At 32.2% G+C, this 24926-nt stretch overlaps 3 protein-coding genes across 3 annotated transcripts in view; all 3 read left to right on the forward strand.

Moving 5' to 3' along the window:
• The window catches only part of LOC114742482 (probable disease resistance protein At4g27220), an 89476-nt gene that overhangs the window by 44170 nt on the left and 20380 nt on the right, over positions 1-24926 (forward strand). The window lies entirely within an intron of this gene.
• LOC114742479 (probable disease resistance protein At4g27220) lies at positions 360-1751 on the forward strand. Its single transcript, XM_028930732.1, has one exon. The coding sequence runs from the start codon at positions 360-362 to the stop codon at positions 1749-1751; it is 1392 nt and encodes a 463-aa protein (XP_028786565.1).
• LOC114742480 (uncharacterized) lies at positions 1754-10663 on the forward strand. The gene is made up of 13 exons (XM_028930733.1): positions 1754-3406; positions 3491-4024; positions 5094-5355; positions 5440-5606; positions 5682-5750; positions 5837-6440; positions 6540-6622; positions 7038-7100; positions 7245-7316; positions 7536-7622; positions 7923-8003; positions 8071-8247; positions 9821-10663. Exons 1-13 carry the CDS (start codon positions 1754-1756, stop codon positions 10661-10663), a joined length of 4695 nt encoding a protein of 1564 aa, XP_028786566.1.

The raw sequence follows: 24926 nt of genomic DNA on the forward strand, positions 1-24926 counted from the left end.
GACTTCAGATTTTCGTATCAACCTAGCAATGTTATGGAGCACATTCTAAAAGACTACAATAACTTGTTAGAAGAGAGAGCTCTTTAGATTTATAAATCGAACTTTTCTTTTAAGGCTTGAGGCTCATAACATTTTGTGAGTGCAATGGATTGTCAAACTAACTTCCCTGTCATATTTATATTGGATTGTTTCATCTAAAACATAGAGGTTACGAAATTTTGTGCACTATACAAGTACTAAGATTTTGATTACTATAATTTGTTTTTTATGCTAAATATTGGATCATAGTATAGTTGTGCCTGAGGCATCACGATATGACCTTGTTGTTTTTGTAATTGTAATCTCATTATGTATGATAGATGGCGGAGATTGCTGCCAGTAGTGCTGCTGCAACAAAATGCACTGATGTATTGGTAGACAAAGTAACAAAGGAACTTCCATATTTGTGTTGTTACAAGAGTTATGCAGCTGAATTTGAAGAGAAAAAAGGAGAATTGTCAGCTGCAGTGGAGAGTGTGGACATGAAGATAAAAGAAGCCAAAAGAAGGAATGAAACCCAAATTGACCCTTTAGTTAAGCATTGGGTTCGAAAAGCCAACAACTTCATTCAGCAAGAAACAAGACCAAAGAAATGGTTTGGTTTCTGTAATGATTGGTTTTCGCAATATTCACTGGCGAAGAAATTAGAGCGCATCATGCAAGAGATTCCAACAATAATGGAGAAAGCTGAGAACTTCTCACAAGTTGCACGTGCAGCTGGACCTCCAGGCATGGAGTTCTATTCACAAGAGTTTATGCATTTTAAGAGTAGAAACTTAGTTTATGAACAACTTAGGGAGGAGCTGAAAAATGACAATATACATAGGATTGGATTGCAAGCAATGGGAGGATCAGGGAAAACCACAATGACAAAAGCAATTGGTAAGGAACTTGAAAATTCAAAGGCATTTGATAAAGTTGTCTTCATTGAAGTGCCTAATCCTGTTGACGAAAAGAAGATTCAAGATGAAATTGCAAAAAAATTGGAGTTGAAGTTGGAGGATGGCAAGGATTTAACACACGCAGAACAAATATGGATCAGAATCACTAATGCTGGAAGTGTACTCATAATACTTGATGATGTCTGGGAAGAGCTCAAACTTGAGAACATAGGGATTCACCATGGCATCCATAGCCAGGGCCGGTGTTGTGTCTTGCTAACCACACGTTATGAGACAATTTGTAGAAGAATGAGCTGCCAAAAGACTATTAAACTAGGGCTCTTACATGAGGAAGACGCAGTGAATCTTTTCCTACATCATGCCACTGAAAATGGGAAGGATTGTCCTAATAAATTGAAGTTGCTAGCATCAAAAGTTGTGATTGAGTGTGGAAACTTACCAGTTGTAATTGTAGCAGTTGCTCGAACCTTTAGAAATTGGGATCCAAATGAATGGGAGGATGCTTTTGCAGTAATAGAAAAAGATTCATCCTTAAGGCATGGGAACATTGATGAAGAAGTGAAAAAGTTTTACAATTCTCTGAAAATAAGCTTCAAGTGTCTAGATAGAGGAGCGCAAGATCTCATCCTGCTATGTTCTATATTCCCAAGAGCTTATGAAATACCAGTAGAGGTTTTAAGCAGAATTGCTATAGGTTCAGGCTTAGTGAAAATGTTGGCAGCTACTATAGAGCAAGAAGTGAAGTGCTTTCAATCAAAACCACACTCGTACGTTCTGCTTTATTGCTCACTACTAGAGAAGGATTTGTAAAGATGCACGATGTGATTCGTGATATAGCCCATCAAATAGGAGATGAAAAGATTCAAGTAATCACGGATTCTAAAAGTAAATTGAAGGAGAATGTAAAATATTCATCCTGGATGATAGATGACTTTTCCAACTCTTTTGAGGGCATTAATCTTGAGGTTCTTTTAGTATGGGTAAATAATGCAAGTCATCCTTTGGGAGTTCCTGAGGCATTCTTTGGAGGTATGAAGGGACTTAGAGTTTTGCTTTTGTGTTCTAAGGTTAAGTTTCGGAGAACATTGGCCTTGTCACTACCAAAATCAATTCATTCACTTGAAAATATCCAAACACTGTCCCTAACAAATTGGGAGTTGGGTGATATATCTATTTTGCAAAACCTCAAAAAACTCCAAACTCTTGAATTGACAAATTGTTCAATTAGTGAATTGCCAAATGAAGTTAGCCAACAGGAGAAACTGAGGTTGCTAGGCTTGGTAGATTGTTCAATCGAAAAGAATAACCCGTTTGAAGTGATTGGGAGATGCTCGAAACTTGAAGTATTGTATTATATTTCAAATCATGACACTCTTAAAATTAATCCAAAGCCTTCTAAAATTATAGATCTTGATCAAGAATTTAGAATATATCATGTAGAAGGCAACTACTCTTACCAGCGTTCTTTTCAATTGGATGCTTCAACAAAAAGATATTTCAATTCAACCAAGTTAAAAGGGATCTTGTCTGAAAGCACAATCAAATCCCTGGCAGCAAGAGCAGAGATTCTTGAGTTAACAGAATGTAATGATACAAGATGGACAAACCTTATTCCTGACATAGTTGATCCTCAAGAAGATGAAGGCATGAATGGCTTAATTAGGCTTTCTTTGAAATCTTGGCCTGCAATACAATGCCTCATCAATACAAGTGGAATTCAATCTCATGCAACCATCTTCTCAAACTTAGTTGAGCTACGACTTTCTAACATGTGTGTGAGGGAATTATGTCATGGTGATTTTCCTAATGACTTTCTCAAGCAACTAGAGAAGCTATACATAAGTGGTTGTGCTGAAATAGACGGCACACTATTGAAGGGCAAGCTAGAGCTAAGTAGTTTGAAGTCTATAGAGTTAAATGGTTGTTCGATGACATATCTTTTCTGTCTATCCACAGCTCAAAGTCTAAAGCAACTGGAAAATTTGGACATAAGTGGATGCTCAAAGATGAAATGCCTAATAAGTGATGATAAAAGATCTGCAGAGCAAAAAGTGGATGATCATCATGATTGTAATCAAAAGACCCATCACTCAATGTTCCCGAAATTGAGGTCTCTGAACATTGAAGAATGTCATGAATTGGAATTTATATTGCCAATTTTTCCTTGCAAAGAGCTAGAAAGTGTGAAAATCCGTGGTTGTAATAAGCTAGAATTCATATTTCGGCAATGTTTAGAGGAGGGAGGTATGCGTCAAATGGAAAAGGAAACCATACTCCCCTCACTACAAGAAATAGAAATTGCAAACGTACCCAAATTCATCAACATATATCCAGAATATTATTTCCCACAGTCTTCTCAAGTGCAGAAATCATGGGGCCCTCTGTGTCGTTTATCTTCAAAAGCAAGTGCCTTTAGCATCAATGAACTATCTTTTTCCAGGGCCAATCAATTGAACCTTACTCAGGTACTTTGTCTCACTTTTTTTGGTTACTATGATTGTGATTTTGTAATGTAATAACATATTGACAAATATTTTAATGTATCATAGGCATTAAAGGAGAAACATCTCGGTAAAGCTAGTGGACTTTTTACACCTTCATTATGTCCATACAAGAATTTAAGAAAGATGAGTGTAGAGGGATTTTCTGAGTTGAAGTCACTTCTTACCCTGTCGATTGCCTCATCATTGAAATTGTTAGAAGAATTAACAATCAGTAAATGTGGTGAACTGGAGCACATAGTCACAGATGAGGGGCATGCTTACAGTCATATGAATGATTGTTGTATCTTTTCCAACTTAAAGCAAGTTGAAGTCTTCAATGCTGAAAAGTTGAAATATGTGTTTGGAAAATGTCATTCCAATCAGAGGCATAATGTTCATATTGAACTTAATCTCCTAGATCTCAAAAGACTAAGCCTTCATGATGTGCCAAATATGGTGAGTATTTGCACCAAAAAGTATTCTGTGAAGGCATTATCTCTACAAGATATAAGTCTGAAAAACTGCCCACAACTTCCCATAAATAATGTTATAGATTTATCCATTGATGTGCAAAAAAGAGATCACCTCTCAAAGGAAAAGGTAAACCTCTTTCCTACTATCTTTTTTTTAGTTTGTGAATATTTAAGTAGAGAAAATTTATTCTTTTGTGTGAAGATTTCTACTTGTGGTAGCTTTTTGTGTGTGTATAGACACATATATTATTGATTTTGACAGCTTGTTCAAAAATATGCCTTATGTTAGTAGTAGGTTACTTTTTCACCTCTGACTTCCACTTTAAAACATTTATATTGTTCAATTTTTCCTCGTTATTTTACTTTTTCATTTACAGAAGTATTTAGAATGTTGAAATTTACATTCTTTATAATTTTTATTATAAAAGTTGATGTCGTATAGATTAAAATATATAATTTTGGCTTCTAGGTAATTGTTTAAAGAAAAAATCACAAATAAAGATTTTGAAAAATATAAAATTGCAATTTGGATTTTTGAATTCAAAAAGTTATTGCTAGGGACCTCATCTTAAATTTGAATTATGAAATATTGAGTATAAGACCAAGTTGCCTTCCTATTGAAAATAACAAGTGAACTATTGGGAATAACAAGCATAGCATTTAAAATTACAAGTGAAGTATTTCAAATAATAAATTTGTACTACGAAAAAAATAAGTACAATTTTAGAAATTACAAGTTAAGTATTTCAAGTAACAATTTAAGTATTCCAAGTAATAGGAGGGCAATTTGGTTTTTTATACAATATTTGCTAATTTATATTTAAGAGCCAGTTCTTGACAACAATTTTAGGATTTGAAGAATCCAAATTGCAATTTTATATTTTCTATGGCCATTATTTGCAATTTTTCCTTGTTTAAATAGAAAATAATAGAAAAGCGAAAGATAGAAATTTCAGTTTGAGCTCAATTTATATCAAAAGCGAGCATTTCTTTACAATAGAAAAATTAGGGGAGAAAAATTATGTATAAAAAAATTTATAAATTGTTAGAAAAGCTGAATAAAATTTCTCCTGAATTCTTCTTGGTTTCATAAGTTCTGTAAAGAACCAGAAAAAGTACTTTCTATTTTTTTCAAATATAACAACATACTAAAATGTTCTTTATTAGTTTATTGAGAATTCATATGTATTTACCAGGAAAAAGGAAAAAATGAATTAACATGTTTGTATTTAACCAAGGCATCCAAATCGAAGCACGTGCCAAGTACAGCTTATGGATATTTTCCACTACCATTATATCAATCCAATTTGAGAGGGATTGAGATAACTGGATTTTCCAAGTTAACATCACTCTTTACCATATCCATTGCCTCATCACTGAAGTTCTTGGAAACATTGTATGTCAAGGAGTGTGACGCACTGGAACATATTATAACAGACGAGGGGCCTAATGGTCAAGGTCATATGAATGTGCACTCTATCTTTCCTAACTTACAACAAGTCTATATTTGGAGCTGTAACAATTTGGAATTTGTATTCCCAGCTTTTTATTCAAAAGATTTTAAGGAGTTGGGATATGTGAGCATCGGGAAGGCAGAAAAGATGAAATATGTATTTCGAGAATGTCATGCTGATCAGAATCATAATGTTCAGAGTAAATTTAATCTCCCAGCCTTGAAAACAATATACCTTGTAGATTTACCAAATATGGTTAGTATTTCCACAGAAAATTATTACGTGGAGGTATTAAATCTAGAATATATTAGTATTGAAGGATGTCTACAGCTTCCTCAAACTTTTATAGATTTCTTGGTTGGTGGACACAAAAGACAAGAAGATCTCTCAAGCAGAAAGGTAAACCTCTCTGCCGTTTGCTAGCTTATAATCAATCACCTAAAGAGACTCTTTAAGACTAACATATCTCAATTGTATGCTTACAGGCATTATCTTTCAAGGAGAAAGGTAAGGCACTTTCGAACTTGCAAGAGTTGGCTGATTTAAGGGATATATATGTGGGACCTAAAATCTCTTTGAGCTTTCAAAACCTTTCTGTTCTAGAATTTGAAAAATGCAAACAGTTGAAGTTCATACTGTCTGCTTGTACCACGAGAAGCATACCAGAATTGAGAAGGCTATTCATATCAGACTGTGAAGAGTTGGTGAGCATAATTGAGGATGATGAAGAGAATCAACAAAATCCTTTGGATCTGCATCAACCATGTTTCCCAAAGCTATGCCATATTCGAGTAAAGCACTGCAAGAAGTTGAAATGCTTATTCTCTGTCTCTACATGTGCTAAACTTCCATGTCTCTTGACGTTGGAGATAGAAGATGCTCCTGAGCTTGCTCACGTATTTGAAAGGAAGCAGGGCGCGCCGCAAGAGTTGGTCATCAAGGATGTGCTTCCAAATTTACTTGCAATAAGACTGGTAAAACTACCAAGTCTTCACACTATCTATCATGGAATTGATTTCCAAACTGTGAAAATCCGTATTGTGCAAGATTGTAACAATATCCCTTCACCTAATGTCAACTCCTCTGAGAGTAAGTATTCACATATACGTAGTTAATCGAAATCATTAACTGCTACATATGATTTCTTCTCATAGTAATGATAACGAAATTGTGGTTTTGCTTGTGCAGTATTTGATTATCTCGATTATTCTTTTCCACAAGAAAAGACCTTCAACTACACATACGGTATTATTCAGGAATGGGCTTGCGAGGTTAGTGCCAGACTTCTATTAATTTTGGTAGAAATTCAATACTTCCCCACTTTTCTTATTTTGTGGGCGAAGATTACTATTTTTATGTTTATATATATATATATATATATATATTCTATTATTGTTCAGATTGAAGAAGAGGAACCACAATATGTTGGAAATGACTCAGCAATGCCCCAACAGAGCGTGGTTCTCCAAATTTTGAAATGTACGTGTTTATACTTCCCTATGACTAAGCATACTCAAGAAACTAACTAATGAATTCTCTCTTACCTCATTGTCTTATCCATTTATTCCAAATAAATCAAGATATTTTTTTTATGTTGTGTGTTTAGATTTAATATATTACAGTTATTAATAACTTCAAAGCTCAGTTTACCTTCTTTTTATTATACCATTTTTTTTTTATGTTTAGAGTAATGAGTTATCAAAGGACATTGCTAAAAAAGGCACCGCAAATTCGTCAAATTTTATAGAGGTATGTATATTATGCTTTTCTATGACAATAGTGACCCAGACCAACAAACAATTTCTCTTTTTATTAATGTATATATATTGTATGCTTCTTAATTATTTTAACCATTTTAGAAACTGACATATTCATAATTTATGGGCTATGTAGAGTGCCAACGTATCAGGAAATGAAATTGTTGAAGAAAAGCTCTCTACAACTCGATCATCTAACTCAGTTGTGGTAGGGTTATTCTCAATTAATACTTTCACCGTTTTATATATATACACACACTCAGTCTTTTTTCCCAGTTATATATGCAGCAATGTAGAAATGGAAATGTCTTATAATAGTAATAATTTGTAGTATTTTTATTGAGCTTTTTCCTCAATTAATAAAAGACTTTCTTCTCGATTAATTGAACTTCTTTAGCAACTTATTCATATTTTATGAACTATACAGAATACTAAGGTATCAACGGATGAAATTGTTGAAGAACAAATTCCTACTTCAGATACAGCAGCAATTCCACCATCAAAGTCTGATAGGGTAAGAGTCTTTCCTCAACAAATGCTTTTGTACTTGTACATTTATCAAAGTTGACGCTATGGGTAATCTAATTAAAACAAATTTAAGAAACAAACGAAGTATTCAAGAAGGTACCAAAATAAGAGGAAGCTAGAAAAGCATATTAAATCATGAATTCAAAATTAAGTAATACATCACAAATAGCATCTGCTATTCCTTTATAAAATAAATAGTAAGAATATAGTCCTTCATGATGTGGGTTGAGTTAGCTCCTAAACGACATAACCTTGTGATAGTTTTTACATTTTCATGTTCATTCAGGATAATTTGGTTTACAATGTAAGTTCATCAACTCATTCTGAGCGAACAATCTCAAATCTAGGGACAGCAGTTTTTATAAAGGTAGGTTTGTTTCATTAGTTTTTTGCTTTAAAAATATCACTTGTTGCTTGATTATTCCTTTGCTTAGGAGTTATGTGAAAAGGAACCAATGTGTGATCAACAAGCACTTGGAGAAAGTAGAAGCTCCAATGAAGCTCCTCAAAGAGTTGAAGAACCTACTAATGAATGCCCTTCCAAAGAAACATCAAATAGAATGGCAATGATGATTCCAGAAAATTCTATTACTGGAATGAACCCTCCAACGGTAAATACTTGGTTTTCAATATATTTGCATTATTGATACATTATTTATTTTCATTCAGATTAACCTTTCTATAATCTCTAATCTCTTGGATCTCTTCAATATGTTCTCCAAAAAAAGCCTCAAGAAAAAACTTCAGCTCCTCACGTGGAAATGGAATCAGGCAGCTCTACTATTACTGATCAATCTGCACAAGTAAGCCTTCATGTTACTGCATCAATTTCGGGATGGAATTTATTCTTTAAAGCTGGTATATACTAATGCTAGAATAGAACAATTTGATAATCAACTGGTAGTTCCCTTTTTAATGAAGCAAATGGTCCCGTATTTTAGAGACACTATACATTAACTTCATTACAGTTTAATTAATACATAAATAAAATAACACCATTACAATTTAATGCATAAATAAACTAACTTGTATGAACTATTATTTTCAATATGCACCTAATTAAGAATTCCACTACAAAAAAATAGACTTTAGGCGACGACTTTCGGCGGCGACAAAAAATCGCCGCTGAAAGTCCACTTTCGGCGGCGACACCAAAAAGTCGCCGCTGAAACCAAGACTTTCAGCGGCGACAAAAGTGTCGCCGCCGAAAGTGGACTTTCAGCGGCGACTTTTCTAGTCGCCGCTGAAAGTTCGCTATTGAAACCAAGACTTTTAGCGGCGACAAAAGTGTCGCCGCTGAAAGTGGACCTTCAGCGGCGACTTTTTTGTCGCCGCCAAAAGTGGACTTTCAGCGGCGACTTTTTTTTGTCGTCGCTGAAAGTATAATATAATAATATATATTTTATTTTACAATATTAATAAAAAAATTGCCGAAAATGGACCTTCAGCGGCGACTTTTTTTGTCGCCGCAAAAAGTATAATATAATAATAATATATTTTATTTTACAATATTAATAAAAAAATTGCCGAAAATGGACCTTCAGCGGCGACTTTTTTTGTCGCCGCCAAAAGTGGACCTTCAGCGGCGACTTTTTTTGTCGCCGCTGAAAGTATAATATATATATAATATATTTTATTTTACAATATTAATAAACAAATTCAATCTGGCTCAGCGGCAAGAAGGTTGGACACGAAGGGAGGCGGTCACGAGTTCGAACCTGGAAGAAGACACATTTAAGGTGAAAATATTTAGACGATGACGTGGCGAGGAGGAGTGACGTGGCAATGACGATGATGTGGCGGTCGGCAGTGATGACGTGGCCGCCGATGGCGATGACGTGGAGGTCGACGGTGCTGACGTGGCGGCCGGAGACGATGACGTGGCACCGGCGGTGATGACGTGCATTGGTAAAGCCAATTCTTCTTAGGCATTACTTTCAGCGGCGACAAAAAAGTCGCCGCAGAAAACACTTTCGGCGGCGACATTTGTCGCCGCTGAAATGCTTTTCAGCGGCGACAAGAGTGTCGCCGCCGAAAGTGTTTTCTGCGGCGACTTTTTTGTCGCCGCTGAAATGTGTTGTGGTTCTATTGTTTAGACACAAATGTGTTGTGGGCCATTTTATTTTATTATATTCTATTCTATAGGTTACAATAATGGTTGTTTCATTTGATTTATTTCAACAGGATAAAATCATGGATCAACCAGGGACCTCCACTAAGAATCAAATTAAGTTTGACCAGGGAAACCGTTGTCAATTTGCAGAAGATGATCTGATGAGATTATTCCAAATAATGGAGGAAGGTACTGAAATGGAAGTTGACATGCCTTATGGATCCAAAATTGCAGCATTTGAAGATGATAACGAGCTGAGTAAAGCTCTCACTGACTTGGGAACCTCATTGAAGATGAGTCTAAGTGAAATAGCTTGCTCTGAAGAAGGCAAACTTCGGCTTGAGAATGCTCTTAACATCTTGTCCTTTCATTGTTTTGAAGATGGAGCGCCCTTTCATGGCCTTCAAGCTACAATTGCTTCTCTGCAACAAGAAATCCAAACTGTTCTATCTTCCTCCAAGAAAGCCTATGCCACTATTGACGCATTCAACAAGCTTGAAGAAAAAGAGAAGCTTGCCATCGAAGAACGTTCAAAGAGAAAGGAAGCAGCAATTGCTCTTCTGTCTGAAATTCACAATAAAGAGAGTTATTTGGCTGAGGCTCGGCTAAAGGAAGCAGAGTTGAAGAAGACAATCTCAAAGTTTCAGGCTAAACTGCATAGCAAGGAAAAAGAAATTCAAGAGTGTGATATGGAACTGTTATCTCTGAAAGAACAGAAGAAAAAGAGTGTTTCTGACACAATGGGATTCATAAAGGAGTTTGAGGAAGTGAAGAAAGAAAAGTCTCACATGGTGGAAGAAAATATAAAAGCAAAGCAACAGCTACAAAATATGGATTTCAAGTGGTCTTCCTGTCTATCCAATTTGAAGAAAACCACACTATTGCTAGGAGTTCATCTTCAACAGAAGCTTTGACTGTTGGAGACTGATATTTATATTTCCTAATTATAGTATTAAAAAAATCGACAATGTTGTATGTTTATTAGTTGGGTTGTCACCCATATGTGCTTCTGAGTCCATGCAAAACCATCCCATCCTTTTATGCTACTTGATTGTATATTATTGAAAAATTGCAAGTTGGTAAACTGTTATGACTTGCTTGAAATTATAAGCATGCTTAAAGATTTCTGAAGAGTTACTTTTGATGGGACTGTACTTAGTTTGAGAAAAGCAGTATATTACTGCAATATTGATAGGCACACTCTAGAGGGATTGTTGGGCCTCTAACTGAATGAGTACTGTTTGAGCTTCATGGTCTTCATATTGAACGCCTCATGGTATGCTATCAAATATTTTAGGATCCCTTGTTAAATTTGGATTGCTTCTTTTTTAATGTAGCATAATTAAAATGATTTAACTTTTTGTTTGTGAAAAATCCCACTTATTTAAAGTATGATTGTGTTGTTATGTTTTGATCAAGAATCTTAATAGAGAGAAGAAATAAAGCAATTGAATATTAAAAATGAGGTTGGCTAAAAATGTTATACGATTCTCCAATGAAGTTGTATTTTTGGCCCAAAAAACAAAAAGAGGAAGTTAACTTGATTTTTTTGTTTTTATTAAATTGAAATCCTCTATTTTCAGGCGAATGCAGCATGGAAGCCTGATCTTACGAATCTCTATGCTTTTATCAAATAAGATAACTTATGAGAATAGTTAATGAAGGAGTAATATTCAAAAGCTGATATACAGCAATTCGTGTATGAAAACATATATAGAGTCCTCTGCAATTTAGAGCAGAATTACAACTGGAAATTTGAGAAATAACAGAGTTCATAGGGAAAGATTTAAAAAAACGTTATAAACAACATGTTTTTAGAGGAATACCGTAACACTAATTGGAATAATTAAGTATGCTACTCCTTAACAAAGGAAGTGGCTCCATAAAACGTGAACTGAATATATACTTTAATTGAAGAAATTTTCTTGCTAGAAGAACTTGAGGAAGGTTTCAGAATGATAAAATAAAGTCAAATTTTTGAGTGGTGATTGATCAGGTCCTCTACTTTATTGTCAATGGTTTGTCGCATGCAGAAAAGAACCCCAAAGAAAGAACAAAGAACTTAGCAGTGCCTAACAATTTCTATCCAATGAATTGTCAAATTGACAAACGTTTTGCGGAATGGTAACATTGTGCCACCTTTAATTTTGAGATACCTAATTCATCTTGAAAATAAGTTTAAATACATAATTACTTGGATTAAGATTCAATTTTGTCTTAAAAGTTGCATAGGAATTATTGGTATCTGGAAATTTTTTATTATCAATACCGGTCAAAAAATGTTTTTATTCATTTATTTTTTTGAATTATTAAATATTTTTAGTAATATCATTACTCTATAAGGTTAAAAAGATTTTTTTATTTAATAATATTATATTCTTTTATTCAGGGTGAAGTGCTAAAATTGCACAATTTTTCAATCCATTTTTATCAAATCAATCATAAATTAAAATTTTTCATGAATTTATTTTTCATTTTAGTACTTATCAAACAGACCTTTAACTAGAAATTTTCCATTTCCTTTCTTTTTATTCTTGTCCATTTCAACCGATTCTTCCTATCAATCAAACGGAGCCTTAAAAAAGTGCTTGTCAACATATTTGGTCTTGTCTTGTTAGATTGAATAAGTACTTATTTGGCAAACTCCCATAATCAGTAAAGAGGGGGGGGGGGGCTTCAAGGCCTCCTCATATACTTACACAATTGTATATGTGAGATGTAGATAAGTGATACTTTCATATTGGCGTAGATCTTGACGAACATGGGATCTACGGCTTCACATGAGCGCAGAGCTCTAACATCTTGTTCCATCTTGTTCATGCTTTCGTTTTCTTTTCATGGCTTTCTTTTGCAAAGCCCCATCAGAAAGTGCTTAAAAAAAGCAAAGTCAGTCTTGAATAGTGATCACATCCACCCACTTCCACACAAATGATAAGTATTTTGAACAGATAGCCTCTCTCTGTTCACCAAATCACCACTGTTCTGCAGTTTCGATTCCTTTCACCAATTGTCCAATTTGTGTGTTCGTTCCATTTGTGTGTAAGAAAAACAAGGAAAAAAAAAAAAATTCTGTGTTCAACCTGAATTATATTCCTGTATTGATTTTTCTCTCCAGTTACTGTTGTTTCTATTGTTCTTCTGCCGTTTTTCCATCCATCAATCGTACGTTGTCTTTTTTCTTTTTCTTCATTTAGTGTTAAAATAAATCGTCTGCTCTTCTTTTATGTTCTTTTTTGTAGGTCCTTTCTTCCTCTTCTTTTTTCTAAAGTCAAAAAAGAAAAAAAGAAAAAATTGTGTGCTCTTCATTTCAGTTCTTTTTCTTTGTTTCTTTAAAAAAGAAAAGGAAAAAAAATTGTCTGCTTCACTTAAATTATATTCCTGTTTCAATTTTTCTCTCCAGTACAGTTTCTGGCTCTCTTCTTCTGGCCTGGTTTTTTTTTTTTTGGGGGGGGGGGGGGGAGAGAGAGAACTGCTGTCGTTGCTGTTTTTCTTTATCTCCATCAAAATTAAAGCATGGTAAATTCGGGTTCGCCTGATTAAGTTGTCTGTTGCTTTGTCTGATAAAAAAAGAACATGATTTACAAAGTTCCGGGAATTTACTACCTAAAGTTAACAAATTTAACCGTGACAGGATGAGCAATCAATCATCATAATTTGCTCTTTGTCCATCATTCTGATTTTGTTCTTGTCCACGGTTCCGATTTATATATGGACAGTAAATTTTCTTGGTGTTGTACTCTTACAGTCTTTTTTTTTTTTTGGTTACATATAATCTGAAGAGACAAGCACTACGTTGACAAAAAAAAAAAAACAAAGAGAACAAGTACTAATGACTCTAAGTTTAATTACTTGAATGAAAAATAAACGAGATCAAACTCACGTAAAACTTCTCACTTGCATATAAGACTTTATATGCCATTAAGTTTTAAGATTACTGGCTCATCTTAGTCTCTTCGTGTCTTTTTAAATGAGAAATAGCTCTCCTAAAATTTGTGAAATCCACATGATTTTGCAATTATTGAATAATTTTAAGAAAGAGTTATGTACTTAATCTTATATACTTATCTCCAATCAAATTAGTACAATTCGATTTTTAAAATTTTTTTAAAATTTTAATAGTAAAACAGGTAAATTTGTTTTTCCACGTAAAAAAACATTTATAGTTAAACTTTTTAAATTCGGGTTCGCCTGATTAAGTTGTCTGTTGCTTTGTCTGATAAAAAAGAACATGATTTACAAAGTTCCGGGGAATTTACCACCTAAAGTTAACAAATTTAACCGTGACAGGATGAGCAATCAATCATCATAATTTGCTCTTTGTCCATCATTCTGATTTTGTTCTTGTCCACGGTTCCGATTTATATATGGACAGTAAATTTTCTTGGCGTTGTACTCTTACAGTCTTTTTTTTTTTTTTGGTTACATATAATCTGAAGAGACAAGCACTACGTTGACACAAAAAAAAAACAAAGAAAACAAGTACTAATGACTCTAAGTTTAATTACTTGAATGAAAATATAAACGAGATCAAACTCACGTAAAACTTCTCACTTGCATATAAGACTTTATATGCCATTAAGTTTTAAGATTACCGGCTCATCTTAGTCTCTTCCTGTTTTTAAATGAGAAATAGCTCTCCTAAAATTTGTGAAATCCACATGATTAGTTGCAATTATTGAATAATTTTAAGAGAAGAGTTATGTACTTAATCTTATATACTTATCTCCAATCAAATTAGTACAATTCGATTTTTAAAATTTTCAAAACTTTAAGATATTATTAACATGAGTTAATTGAGGGTTCAAGGATAAAATAATACACGTCTTCATTTAATTGGAAACAAGTATATTAAGTATATAAGTTTTCCAATTTCTTTAATATGTATTGTAAATTAGGAAGATGAGTTGCAAATTACTAGAAATTCATTTTCATGTATGCGGGACGAAATTGTGTTATAAATAACATAAAGTGGGTTAGAACTTATGTATCGAAAAACTGTTATATACGATGTAAAGTGAACTACTTATAAATTAATTAATTTTGTATAATGAAATGTTGAAAAAAATTCGTAAATAATGATCAATTGAATTGTGAATTATAAATACAAATAATAAATTATCCTAAACCAAAAAGAAAGCATAGAATTATTTGCTAAGAAAGGACATCTTGGCTCTGGTATATTATTTTCACATTGATTATATACTAAGGTTCGAGCTGTCAAAATGATCCAAACCCATTATGTTAGCTTTTTTAAACCTGTTTAAATAAAGAATTAGGCTTGTGTTCTAAGGAGTTTAAACAAGTTAGTTTTTTAAGACTTCAAAATAAAAAGACTAGCCTGTTAAGGGTAAGGGCTATCCCATTTAAGCCTACCTATCTTTTAAATACTAAAATATAATAAATTTAAAATAACCTATCATTATTATTCATTAATCACTATTTTTTTTTTTGTGTGAGTGATGCTAGGCAATCCTCTTAACTGGGGGGACAAAAACTTAGATATGTAACTGGTGGCATGTTTTTACTTTAATGATGGTGATGAAACGAAAACCTCGATATTTTTGCTATTAAAAAAAGCTTATTTGTTGTGAATAACAAGTAAGTATTGTTGATTCTAATGATAACGATGAAGATGAAGATAATAATCACGTAGTTGTTCTTAATTTTTATCTTTTTAACATCTACTTTATTTACTTTTTTCAAGTATTCACAATAGTTTATTAATATTTGAGGTTCTTTGCATACAGCATTACTGGTTAAGGTTTAGTTTGTATTAGTTTTGAAAGTTTGAACAATAGTATGATACTTTATTTAATTCTAAGAGATTTGTTGTTTATTTTTTTATATTCCAAAATGGTTAAAAAAAGTTGAAATTTAACAAAATGATATGAAGGCCCATGGGTTGGTTCTACATCCGCATGTATGAAGACTGAGCTTTAATAATAAAATAATTTTATGATAGGCCGATTCTAAAAAAAGCCATTTTTTTAGATCATAACCCATTAAGGATTAGCTTTTTAAGGTCGGGACCTCTTATTAAGAGCTCTAACCGAAGTCTTTTTCTACCGTCCTTTTGTTCATTAAAAAAAAAAAACAGTGAAAAAAGTCTTATAATACTTCAGTGAGTTTCTACCTTTAATCTCATATAATAATAAAAATTAAAGTTTGAACATGATTATATCCAATTTTTGTATTATTAACATGATTATTTTCAGAGAAAAACTTGAAGGAAAGTACCTTCATTAAAAAATTTACTAGTAAAAAGGAGTTGACAAATTTTTATGCATATAAACTATCGAGACTCCACAACATACAGAATACTAATATTTTAATTTAAAATCTCTTCACCTTTCAATAAGCAAATTTTCTCAAATTTCCTTATTTTTATTCTAAATACTTACGTGATTACACTTTAGGTCATTTCCTTAATTTTTCTCAACATTTAAATCAATGTTGTTTTTATAATTAGGGTCAAAGCAGGAAGCCAAGAAGCAAGAAGGAGGGCATCTTGTCAGAGAGTCTCAAATAATTGGACAAGAGGTATGCATAGAATTTCATAATATTAATATTGTAAGCTCTCAAATCAATGTCTTTCGCAAAAAGAAAAAAAAAACAATAAACTAGCAATAGAATTTCGCTAATTCTGTGATTAAAATTAATAATGCCATTACTCTGTTGCAAATAATCTGTCGACATTCCATCACTAATTTCATCACAGAATATATAACAACCAAAATTAGCAATGAAAAATACTCATTACTAACTTAAAGAATAACTAATTTATTCTTATTTTGCGACTGATTCATTGAAGGAACATCATGAAATATGTTGTCACTAATCCATGGTTCATGTGTCATGAAATCTCCTCCCTCCATCTTACCCCTCCCTCCGCTCTTTCTATTTATGTTGACATCTAGATGAAGATGAGAGATACAATTTAAAAAAAAAAAAAACCTTGTTTGAGATGACCAAGGAAAATTACTGCTAAAATATAGTAAAGTAAATTACATAAATCTTCCTTTATTTTGAAATATAAACATTTCTTGAAATTAAATTGTATATTATACAAATATCGATTATATATTTGAGATTCTATTCTCATCCAATTAAATATTAATTAATCGTTAACTTTAACTTTTAAATTTTTTATTTTTATCAAAATACCCCTCCTTCCTAACATATATGCAAATTATTTATACATTTATTTATAATTCAATACATATATTTTTAGATTTTCTAAAATGTCACAATATTAGTTTTGATTATGATATAAAATTTTATAATTTTAATTTTTCATCACATTTATTAAAATTTAGTTATTGAGGTTTCTTTTAAGAAAAAATCCCATTTAAAACCAGTTAAATACTGAAATTCAAAATTAGGCCTTCATTTTAAATAAATTTTTAATTAGGCCAAGAGGTCTAATTAGAGATTTATGAATGTTGTTAAAAGATCAAAATGCCCTCTATAATTAAAATATGAGCTAATACTTATATGTTTTCTCCCTTATGAATTTTTTTCTTAAAATATGAAAATAATAAATTATAACATGGTCCTCAATCCAAAATCTGTAAAAGGTTTGTCGTCTGAAAAATTTTTCATTCTTAAAATATGTGTGTTCTATTAAAAAAATATACGAGTTTAATAAAAAAATTGTATGTGTGTGTATAAAATATTTGGAGGATGGATCAGTATTAAAACTGAGAAGAAATTAAGCCCATCCAAAATTAAAATCTATTAGTTACCTGCACTATTACATTGATGATGGTGTTGGAGTAATTTTTAATGTGAATCCAAGATTGTGTTGTAATTTCTTGTCATTCACTAAAAATTACTATTTTCAAATTTCAAGAAAATCTGGCCAAAAAAAAAATTTAAGGAAAAACTTTTGTGAGGAAGAAAAATATAAAGGTAACAACTCATATTATAATTATAGAGGGGTAATCTAGATTTTTAACAATATTTATAAATTCCTAATTAGGCCTCTTGACTTGATTAGAGATTTGTTCAAAGTGTAAACCTAATTTTAAATTTTAGTATTTTAGCTAGATTTAAATGGAATTCTCCCTTCTTCTAAAGTGGATAAAAAATATTTTAAACACATTTTTTTATCATATAGTATAAACGATGTAACTTTGGGTCATTCTATAAATTATTTAAATTTATAATTTGAAACTTTTAAACAAAATTTTAGTTGCAAACATTTATATTTATTTAAGAATTAATTAAATTTTCAATCAATTGTTTTATGCACACCTTAACTAAATTACTCAGATATTTGCAAAAATAAAAGATAAAATTAAGGAAAAGGAAAAAAATCTCTTAAATTATTTTCAAGATTGGTAATTTATTATGATAAATAATATTTAATATAAATCTTAATTGAAAAAGTATCCTTTAAAAATATTCTTAATGGAGTTAATGGTTTAGAATTTAAGTATACCTTGTCAAAGTGGAGAGAAGATCCATATAATTAAGATAAAATGCAATAAAGGTTAAGTTATTTTACTTTGTAAAATTTGAAGTCGCTGCGGAAATCAGACTATTTGTCATGACATTGTTATGGCTTATGGCGAAACCAACGAGATTTATAGTTTTGATATTATTCTAACTTAAATTTTTTTTTTAATTAAGATAGGAAATGTCTATATTATTAGATGTTTCAATTTAAACCTACAAAGCTCACAAAAGAAACAAGGGGAAATCACAAATAAAGACCCTTGAATTAGCAAAATCACTCTATGGTCACCTGAATATGCTAAATTACTATGAGGGACCCGGTCTCAAATTGTAATTATGAAATCATGATCAAATTACCAAAATATCCCTCTTTAATTTTTTTTTTTTAAAAGAAAGCCACTGCCTCACCGGAATCCGGCCACCGGCGCCGGAGCTCCGGCGGCCGCTTCCGGCCACTGCCGGCGGCCGGCCGCCTGAGCTCCGGCACCGGCGGCCGCTTCCGGCGGTCTTCCTTTGTTTTTTTTTTTAATTGGGGGGAAGTGAGGTTGGGGGGATTTGATCCCCCAACCTAATGCTTCCCAAAATAAGGAATGACCATTGAGCCAACAAATTTTTGTTAACATTATAATGCAAAAAAAAATATAAGTTAACTCATTTACTCTTGTTCCAAGTGATAACAACAATACATTTGGAAATAACAAGTTCTGATTGTAAAATAACACGTCTGGAATAAAAATTTAACAATATGTTTTTTTTATAACAATAAATTTTGTTGTAGGCAATAAGAACAATACATTTAAAAATAACAAGTTCTGATTATAAAATAACAAGTTTGGGATTAAAATTTAATAATATATTTTTTTTATAACAATACACTTTGTTTCAAGTGATAACAACAATACATTTAAAAATAACAAGTTCTGATTATAAGATAATAAGTCTAGGATTAAAATTTAACAACACTTTTTTATAACAATTAATTATTTTATACTTTTAAAAAATAAATTATTTATAACTTATAAAAAATATTTTTAATATATTTATTTCTCTAAAAAAATACTTTTTAATCTGTATATCTATACAACTCATTATAAATCAAACTACTTCTTATAAATTATAAAGTATTTATAATAAGGCATTTTTGATTTATTAATCATAGTATAAATTTTATATTATTTCATTCTTTAAATATTAAAAATAGTTTTTATATTTAAAGAATAAAATAGTATTTTTAATTATAAATTAGAGATAAATTTCATTTATAAATTTAAGCAGTCAAAAAGTATTTTTAATCCACAATAAATTGTACTATTTATAATTTATAAGAAGTAGTTTGATTTATAATAAGTTGTATAGATATATAGATTAAAAATTTTTAAAAAAAAATTAAAAAAGTGTGTTGCCATTTTCCCTAAATTTTATTTATAAATTAGAACAATAAAAAGTATTTTTAATCTATAAAAAATTATACTTCAAGTTCTGATTATAAATTGGAGATAAAATTATTTTTTTAGCAAATTAAATAGATTACAAGTACTTTTTATAAGTTATAAATAATTTATTTCCAAAAGTATAAAATAATTAATTGTTATAAAAAAAAAGGTGCTGTTGAATTTTAATTCCAGACTTGTTATTTTATAATCAGAACTTGTTATTTCCAAATGTATTGTTGTTATCACTTGAAACAAAGTGTGTTGTTATAAAAAATATGTTGTTAAATTTAATCCTAGACTTATTATCTTATAATCAGAACTTGTTATTTTTAAATGTATTGTTGTTATCACTTGAAATAAAGTGTGTTGTTATAAAAAAAAAACGTGTTGTTAAATTTTAATCCCAAACTTGTTATTTTATAATCAGAACTTGTTATTTTTAAATGTATTGTTGTTATTGCCTGCAACAAAATTTATTGTTATAAAAAAAACATATTGTTAAATTTTATTTCAGACGTGTTATTTTACAATCAGAACTTGTTATTTCCAAATGTATTGTTGTTATCACCTGGAACAAGAGTAAATGAGTTAACTTATATTTTTTTTTTGCATCATAATGTTAACAAAATTTGTTGGCTCAATGGTCATTCCTTATTTTGGGAAGCATTAGGTTGGGGGATCAAATCCCCCCAACCTCACTTCCCTCCAATTTAAAAAAAAAAACAGTTTCAAAAAAAAAAACAAAGGAAGACCGCCAGAAGCGGCCGCCGGCGCCGGACCCCGGCGGCCGGCCGCCGGAGCTCCGGCGCCGGTGGCCGGATTCCGGTGAGGCAGTGGCTTTCTTTTAAAAAAAAAATTAAAGAGGGGTATTTTGGTAATTTGGCCATGATTTCATAATTACAATTTGGGACCGGGTCCCTCATAGCAATTTAGCATATTCAGGTGACCATAGAGTGATTTGCTAATTCGAGGGTCTTTATTTGTGATTTTCCCAAGAAACAAATGTGTCTGTGTATTCTTTTTTTTTTTTTTTTATATATATTTAATTTTCTTAACATTTTTGTTTCAAATTTACATTTTTAATTTTTTTTTCAAGTTGACTTTAGACTTTACCCAATTTTTCTTTTTAGCTTCGCTCCCACCCCTTACTCAATATTTTGATTTTTTTTTCATACTGCCTCCGATCTTTAATATAAGAGTTAATTTGACATTCAATTGGATTATAAATATAAGATCTCAGTCCATTTTGTCTATCATATTTATCTATTTTTTTTTCAAACTAGTCTTTCTAGTAGTTGCAAATGTTAAAAGTTTCATAAAATTAAATTATACTAATACATATAATTAGCAAGACTATTTTAGAAAAGATAACATATATTTATTATAAATAACTAATTTAATAAACTTTTTTAGTCACCTTAAATTAGTCAGCTACTCTCTTATATTAAGAGCCAAAGCTACTATATTTTTTCACTTCTTCCCCGTCACATTCTTCACTTTTTGGTTTCTTTTTGATGATGGAATAATGCGTTTTTGGTATCAACCTACCACTGTTATGGAAAACATTCTAAGGTCAATGGATTGTTTCGTCCAAAATAAAGAGGTTGCGAAATATGAATACTAAGATTTTGATTACTATGATTTGTTGTTTATGCTATTCAAATCTCGGATCATAGTAGCTGTGTGCCTCAGGTATCATGATATGATCTTGCTGTTTTTGAAATTGTAATCTCATTATTTATGGCGGATATTGCTGCTAGCAGTGTTGCTGCAACAAAATGTGCTGTTACAAGAGTTATGCAGCTGACTTTGAAGAGAAACAAGGAGAATTGTCAGCTGCGGTGGAGAGTGTGGACATGAAGATAAAAGAAGCCAAAAGAAGAAATGAGACTGAAATTGAGCCTAAAGTTAAGCACTGGGTTCAAAAAGCCAACAACCTTATTCAGCAAGAAACAAGACCAGAGAAATGGTTTGGTTTCCGTACTGATTGGTTTTCACTGTATTCACTGCCAAAGAAATTAGAGCACATTGTGCAAAAGATTCCCAAAGTAATAGAGAAAGCTGAGAGCTTCTCACAAGTTGCACATGCAGCTGACCGTCCAGGCATGGAGTTCTATTCAAGAGTTTATACATTTTAACAGGAGAACCTCAGTTTTTGAACAACTTAGGGAGAAGCTGAAAGATGACAATATACATAGTATTGGACTGCAAGCAATGGGAGGATCCGGGAAAACCACAATGGCAAAAGCAGTTGGGAAGGAACTTGAAAATTCAAAGGCAATTGTTGAAATGCCTAACCCTGTTGATGAAAAGAAGATTCGAGATGAAGTTGCAGAGAAATTGGAATTCAAGTTAGAGGATGACAAGCATTTAACACACGCAGAACAAATGTGGATCAGAATTGCTAATGCTGGAAATATACTCATAATACTTGATGATGTCTGGGAAGAGCTCAAACTCGAGAACAAAGGTATTCAACTATTCACCATGGCATATATAACCAGGGCCGATGTAGCATTTCGCTAATCACACGTGATGAGACAATTTGTAAAAGCATGGGATGCCAAAAGACCATTAAACTAGAGACCTCACCTCAGGAAGATGCAGCGAATCTCTTCCTATATCATGCTAGTGAAAGTGAGAAAGATTGTCCTAATAACTTGAAATTGTTGGCATCAAAAATTGTGAATGAATGTGGAAGATTACCTGTTATAGTTGTAGCAATGGCAAAAAACTCAGGAAATGGGATCCAAATGAATGGGAGGATGCTTTTACAGCAACAAAAAAGATTCATCCTTAAGGCATGGGAAAAATGATGAAGCGAAAGAGTTTAATAATTCTCTGAAAATGAGCATCAACCATCTAGATACGGGAGCCCAAGATCTCATCTTTATACATTCAATATTTCCAAGGGCCTATGAAATACCTGTAGAACTTTTAATCAGAATTGCTATAGGTTTGGGGCTTTCTGAAAATGTTGACAGCTACTGCGAAGCAAGAAATGAGGTGCTTTTAATAAAAACACAGTCGTATGTTCTGCTTTATTGTTGACTGCTAGAGAAGGATCTGTAAAGATGCACGATGTGATTTGCGATGCAGCTCAACAGATAGCACGTGAAAAGACTCAAAAATCAAAGAACAATATAAAATATTCATTGTCTGTGACAGAATTGAAGGAGAATGTAAAATATTCATCTTGGACGATAGATGACTTCTCCAATTTTTTTGAGGGCAGCAATACTGGGGTTCTTTTAGTATGGATAAATAATGCAAGTCGTTCTGTGAAAGTTCCTGAGGCATTCTTTGGAGGTATGAAGGTACTTAGAGAAAAGCTTTTGTGTTCTAAGTTTAAATTTCAGAGAACATTGGTCTTGTCACTACCAAAATCAATTCATTCACTTGGAAATATCCACACACTGTCCCTAACAAATTGGGAGCTAGATGATATATCTACTTTGCAAAACCTTAAAAAACTCCAGACTCTTGAATTGACTGATTGTTCCATTATTGAACTGCCAAATGATGTTAGCCAACTAGAGAAATTGAGGTTGCTGGGCTTGGTCAATCAAAGGGAATAATCCGTTTGAAGTGATGGGGAGATGCTCAAAACTTGAAGCATTGTATTACGTTTCAAATCATGAAACTCTTGACACTAAAATAAAGCCTTCTAAAACTATAGATCTTCATCAAGAATTTGAACTATATCATATAGAATGCAACTATTCCAACCCGCGTTCTTCTCAATTGGATGCTTCAACAAAAAAATATTTCAATTCAACTAAGTTAAAAGGGATCTTGTCTGAAAGCACAATTAAATCCCTAGCAACAAGAGCAGAGATTCTTGATTTAACTGGATGTGATGAAAAAAGATGGACAAATCTTGCTCCTTAGATGGTTCATCCTAAAGAGGATGAAGGCATGAATGGTTTACTTAGGCTTTCTTTGAAATCTTGGCCTGCAATATAATGCCTCATCAATACAAGTGGAATTCAGTATGACGCAACCATCTTCATCAACTTAGTTAAGTTGCAATATGCATGTGAGGGAATTATGTTATGGTGATTTTCCTAATGACTTTCTCAAGCAGCTAGAGAAGCTATACTTAAGTGGTTGTACTGAACTAGAAGGCACATTATTGAAGTACAAACTAGTGCTAAGTAATTTGAAGTCTATTGAGTTATATGATTGTTCAATGGCAAATCTTTTTCATCTATCCACAGCTGAAAGTCCAAAGCAATTGAAAATTTTGTACATAAGAAGATGCTCAAACCTGAAATGCCTAATAAGTGATGATGAGAGATCAGCAAAGCAGAAAGTAGATGATGATCAAGATCCAAATCAAAAGATCCATCACTCAATGTTTCCAAAATTGAAGTTTCTCAATGTCCAAGAATGTCATAAATTGGAATTTATATTGCCAATTTTTCCATGCAAAGAGTTAGAAAGTGTGAAAATCCATGGTTGTAATGAGCTAAAATACATATTTTGGCAATGTTTAGAGGAGGAAGGAATGTGTCAAATGAAAAAGGAAATCATACTCCCCTCATTACAAGAAATAGAAGTCGCAAACGTACCAAAATTCATCAACATATATCCAGAATATTATCTGCCACAGCCTTCCCAGGTGCAGAAATCATGGGGCCCACTGTGTTGTTTATCTGCAAACGCCAGTGCCTTAACTATTGGTGAACCATCTGTTTCCAAGGCCAATCAACCAGACCATACTCAGGTATGTATCTCTCATTTGTTTTTCTTGCTATGATTGTAATTTTGTAATGTAATGACATACTGACAAATACTTGAATGTAACTTAGGCATCAAAGGAGAAACATCTCGGTAGGGCTGGTGGACCTTTTACACCTCCATTATATCCATGCAAGAATTTGAGAAAGATGAGACTAGAGGGATTTTCTGAGTTGAACTCACCTTTTACCCTATCCATTGCCTCATCAATGAAATTGTTGGAAAAATTGATAATTAGCAAGTATGGTGGACTTGAGCATATAGTAAGAGATGAGGGACATATTCACAATCATATGAATGATTATTATATCTTCTCCAACCTAAAGCGAGTCACAGTCTTCAATGCTGAAAAGTTGCAATATGTGTTTGGAAAATGTCATTCCAATCAGAGGCATGATAATGTTCACATCGAACTGAATTTCCCAGCCTTGAAAGAACTAGAACTTGAAGGTGTACCAAATATGGTTAGTTTTTGCATCAAAACTTACACTATGAAGGCATTATCTTTGCAAGATATTCGTTTGAAAAACTGCTCACAACT

This window comes from Neltuma alba, unplaced genomic scaffold, assembly GCF_004799145.2.
Source record: "Neltuma alba isolate B1F8T4 unplaced genomic scaffold, ASM479914v2 tig00003788_pilon, whole genome shotgun sequence".
NCBI classification, from domain to species: domain Eukaryota; kingdom Viridiplantae; phylum Streptophyta; class Magnoliopsida; order Fabales; family Fabaceae; genus Neltuma; species Neltuma alba.

Excerpts from the sequence above, each read along its gene's own strand:
- LOC114742479 (XM_028930732.1), top strand. The coding sequence starts at position 360 with ATGGCGGAGATTGCTGCCAGTAGTGCTGCTGCAACAAAATGCACTGAT.
- LOC114742480 (XM_028930733.1), top strand. The coding sequence starts at position 1,754 with ATGCACGATGTGATTCGTGATATAGCCCATCAAATAGGAGATGAAAAG. Across the intron at positions 3,407-3,490 it reads ATCAATTGAACCTTACTCAG|GCATTAAAGGAGAAACATCT; the intron begins GTACTTTGTCTC and ends AATGTATCATAG. Across the intron at positions 5,356-5,439 it reads CGAGGGGCCTAATGGTCAAG|CTTTTTATTCAAAAGATTTT; the intron begins GTCATATGAATG and ends TTGTATTCCCAG.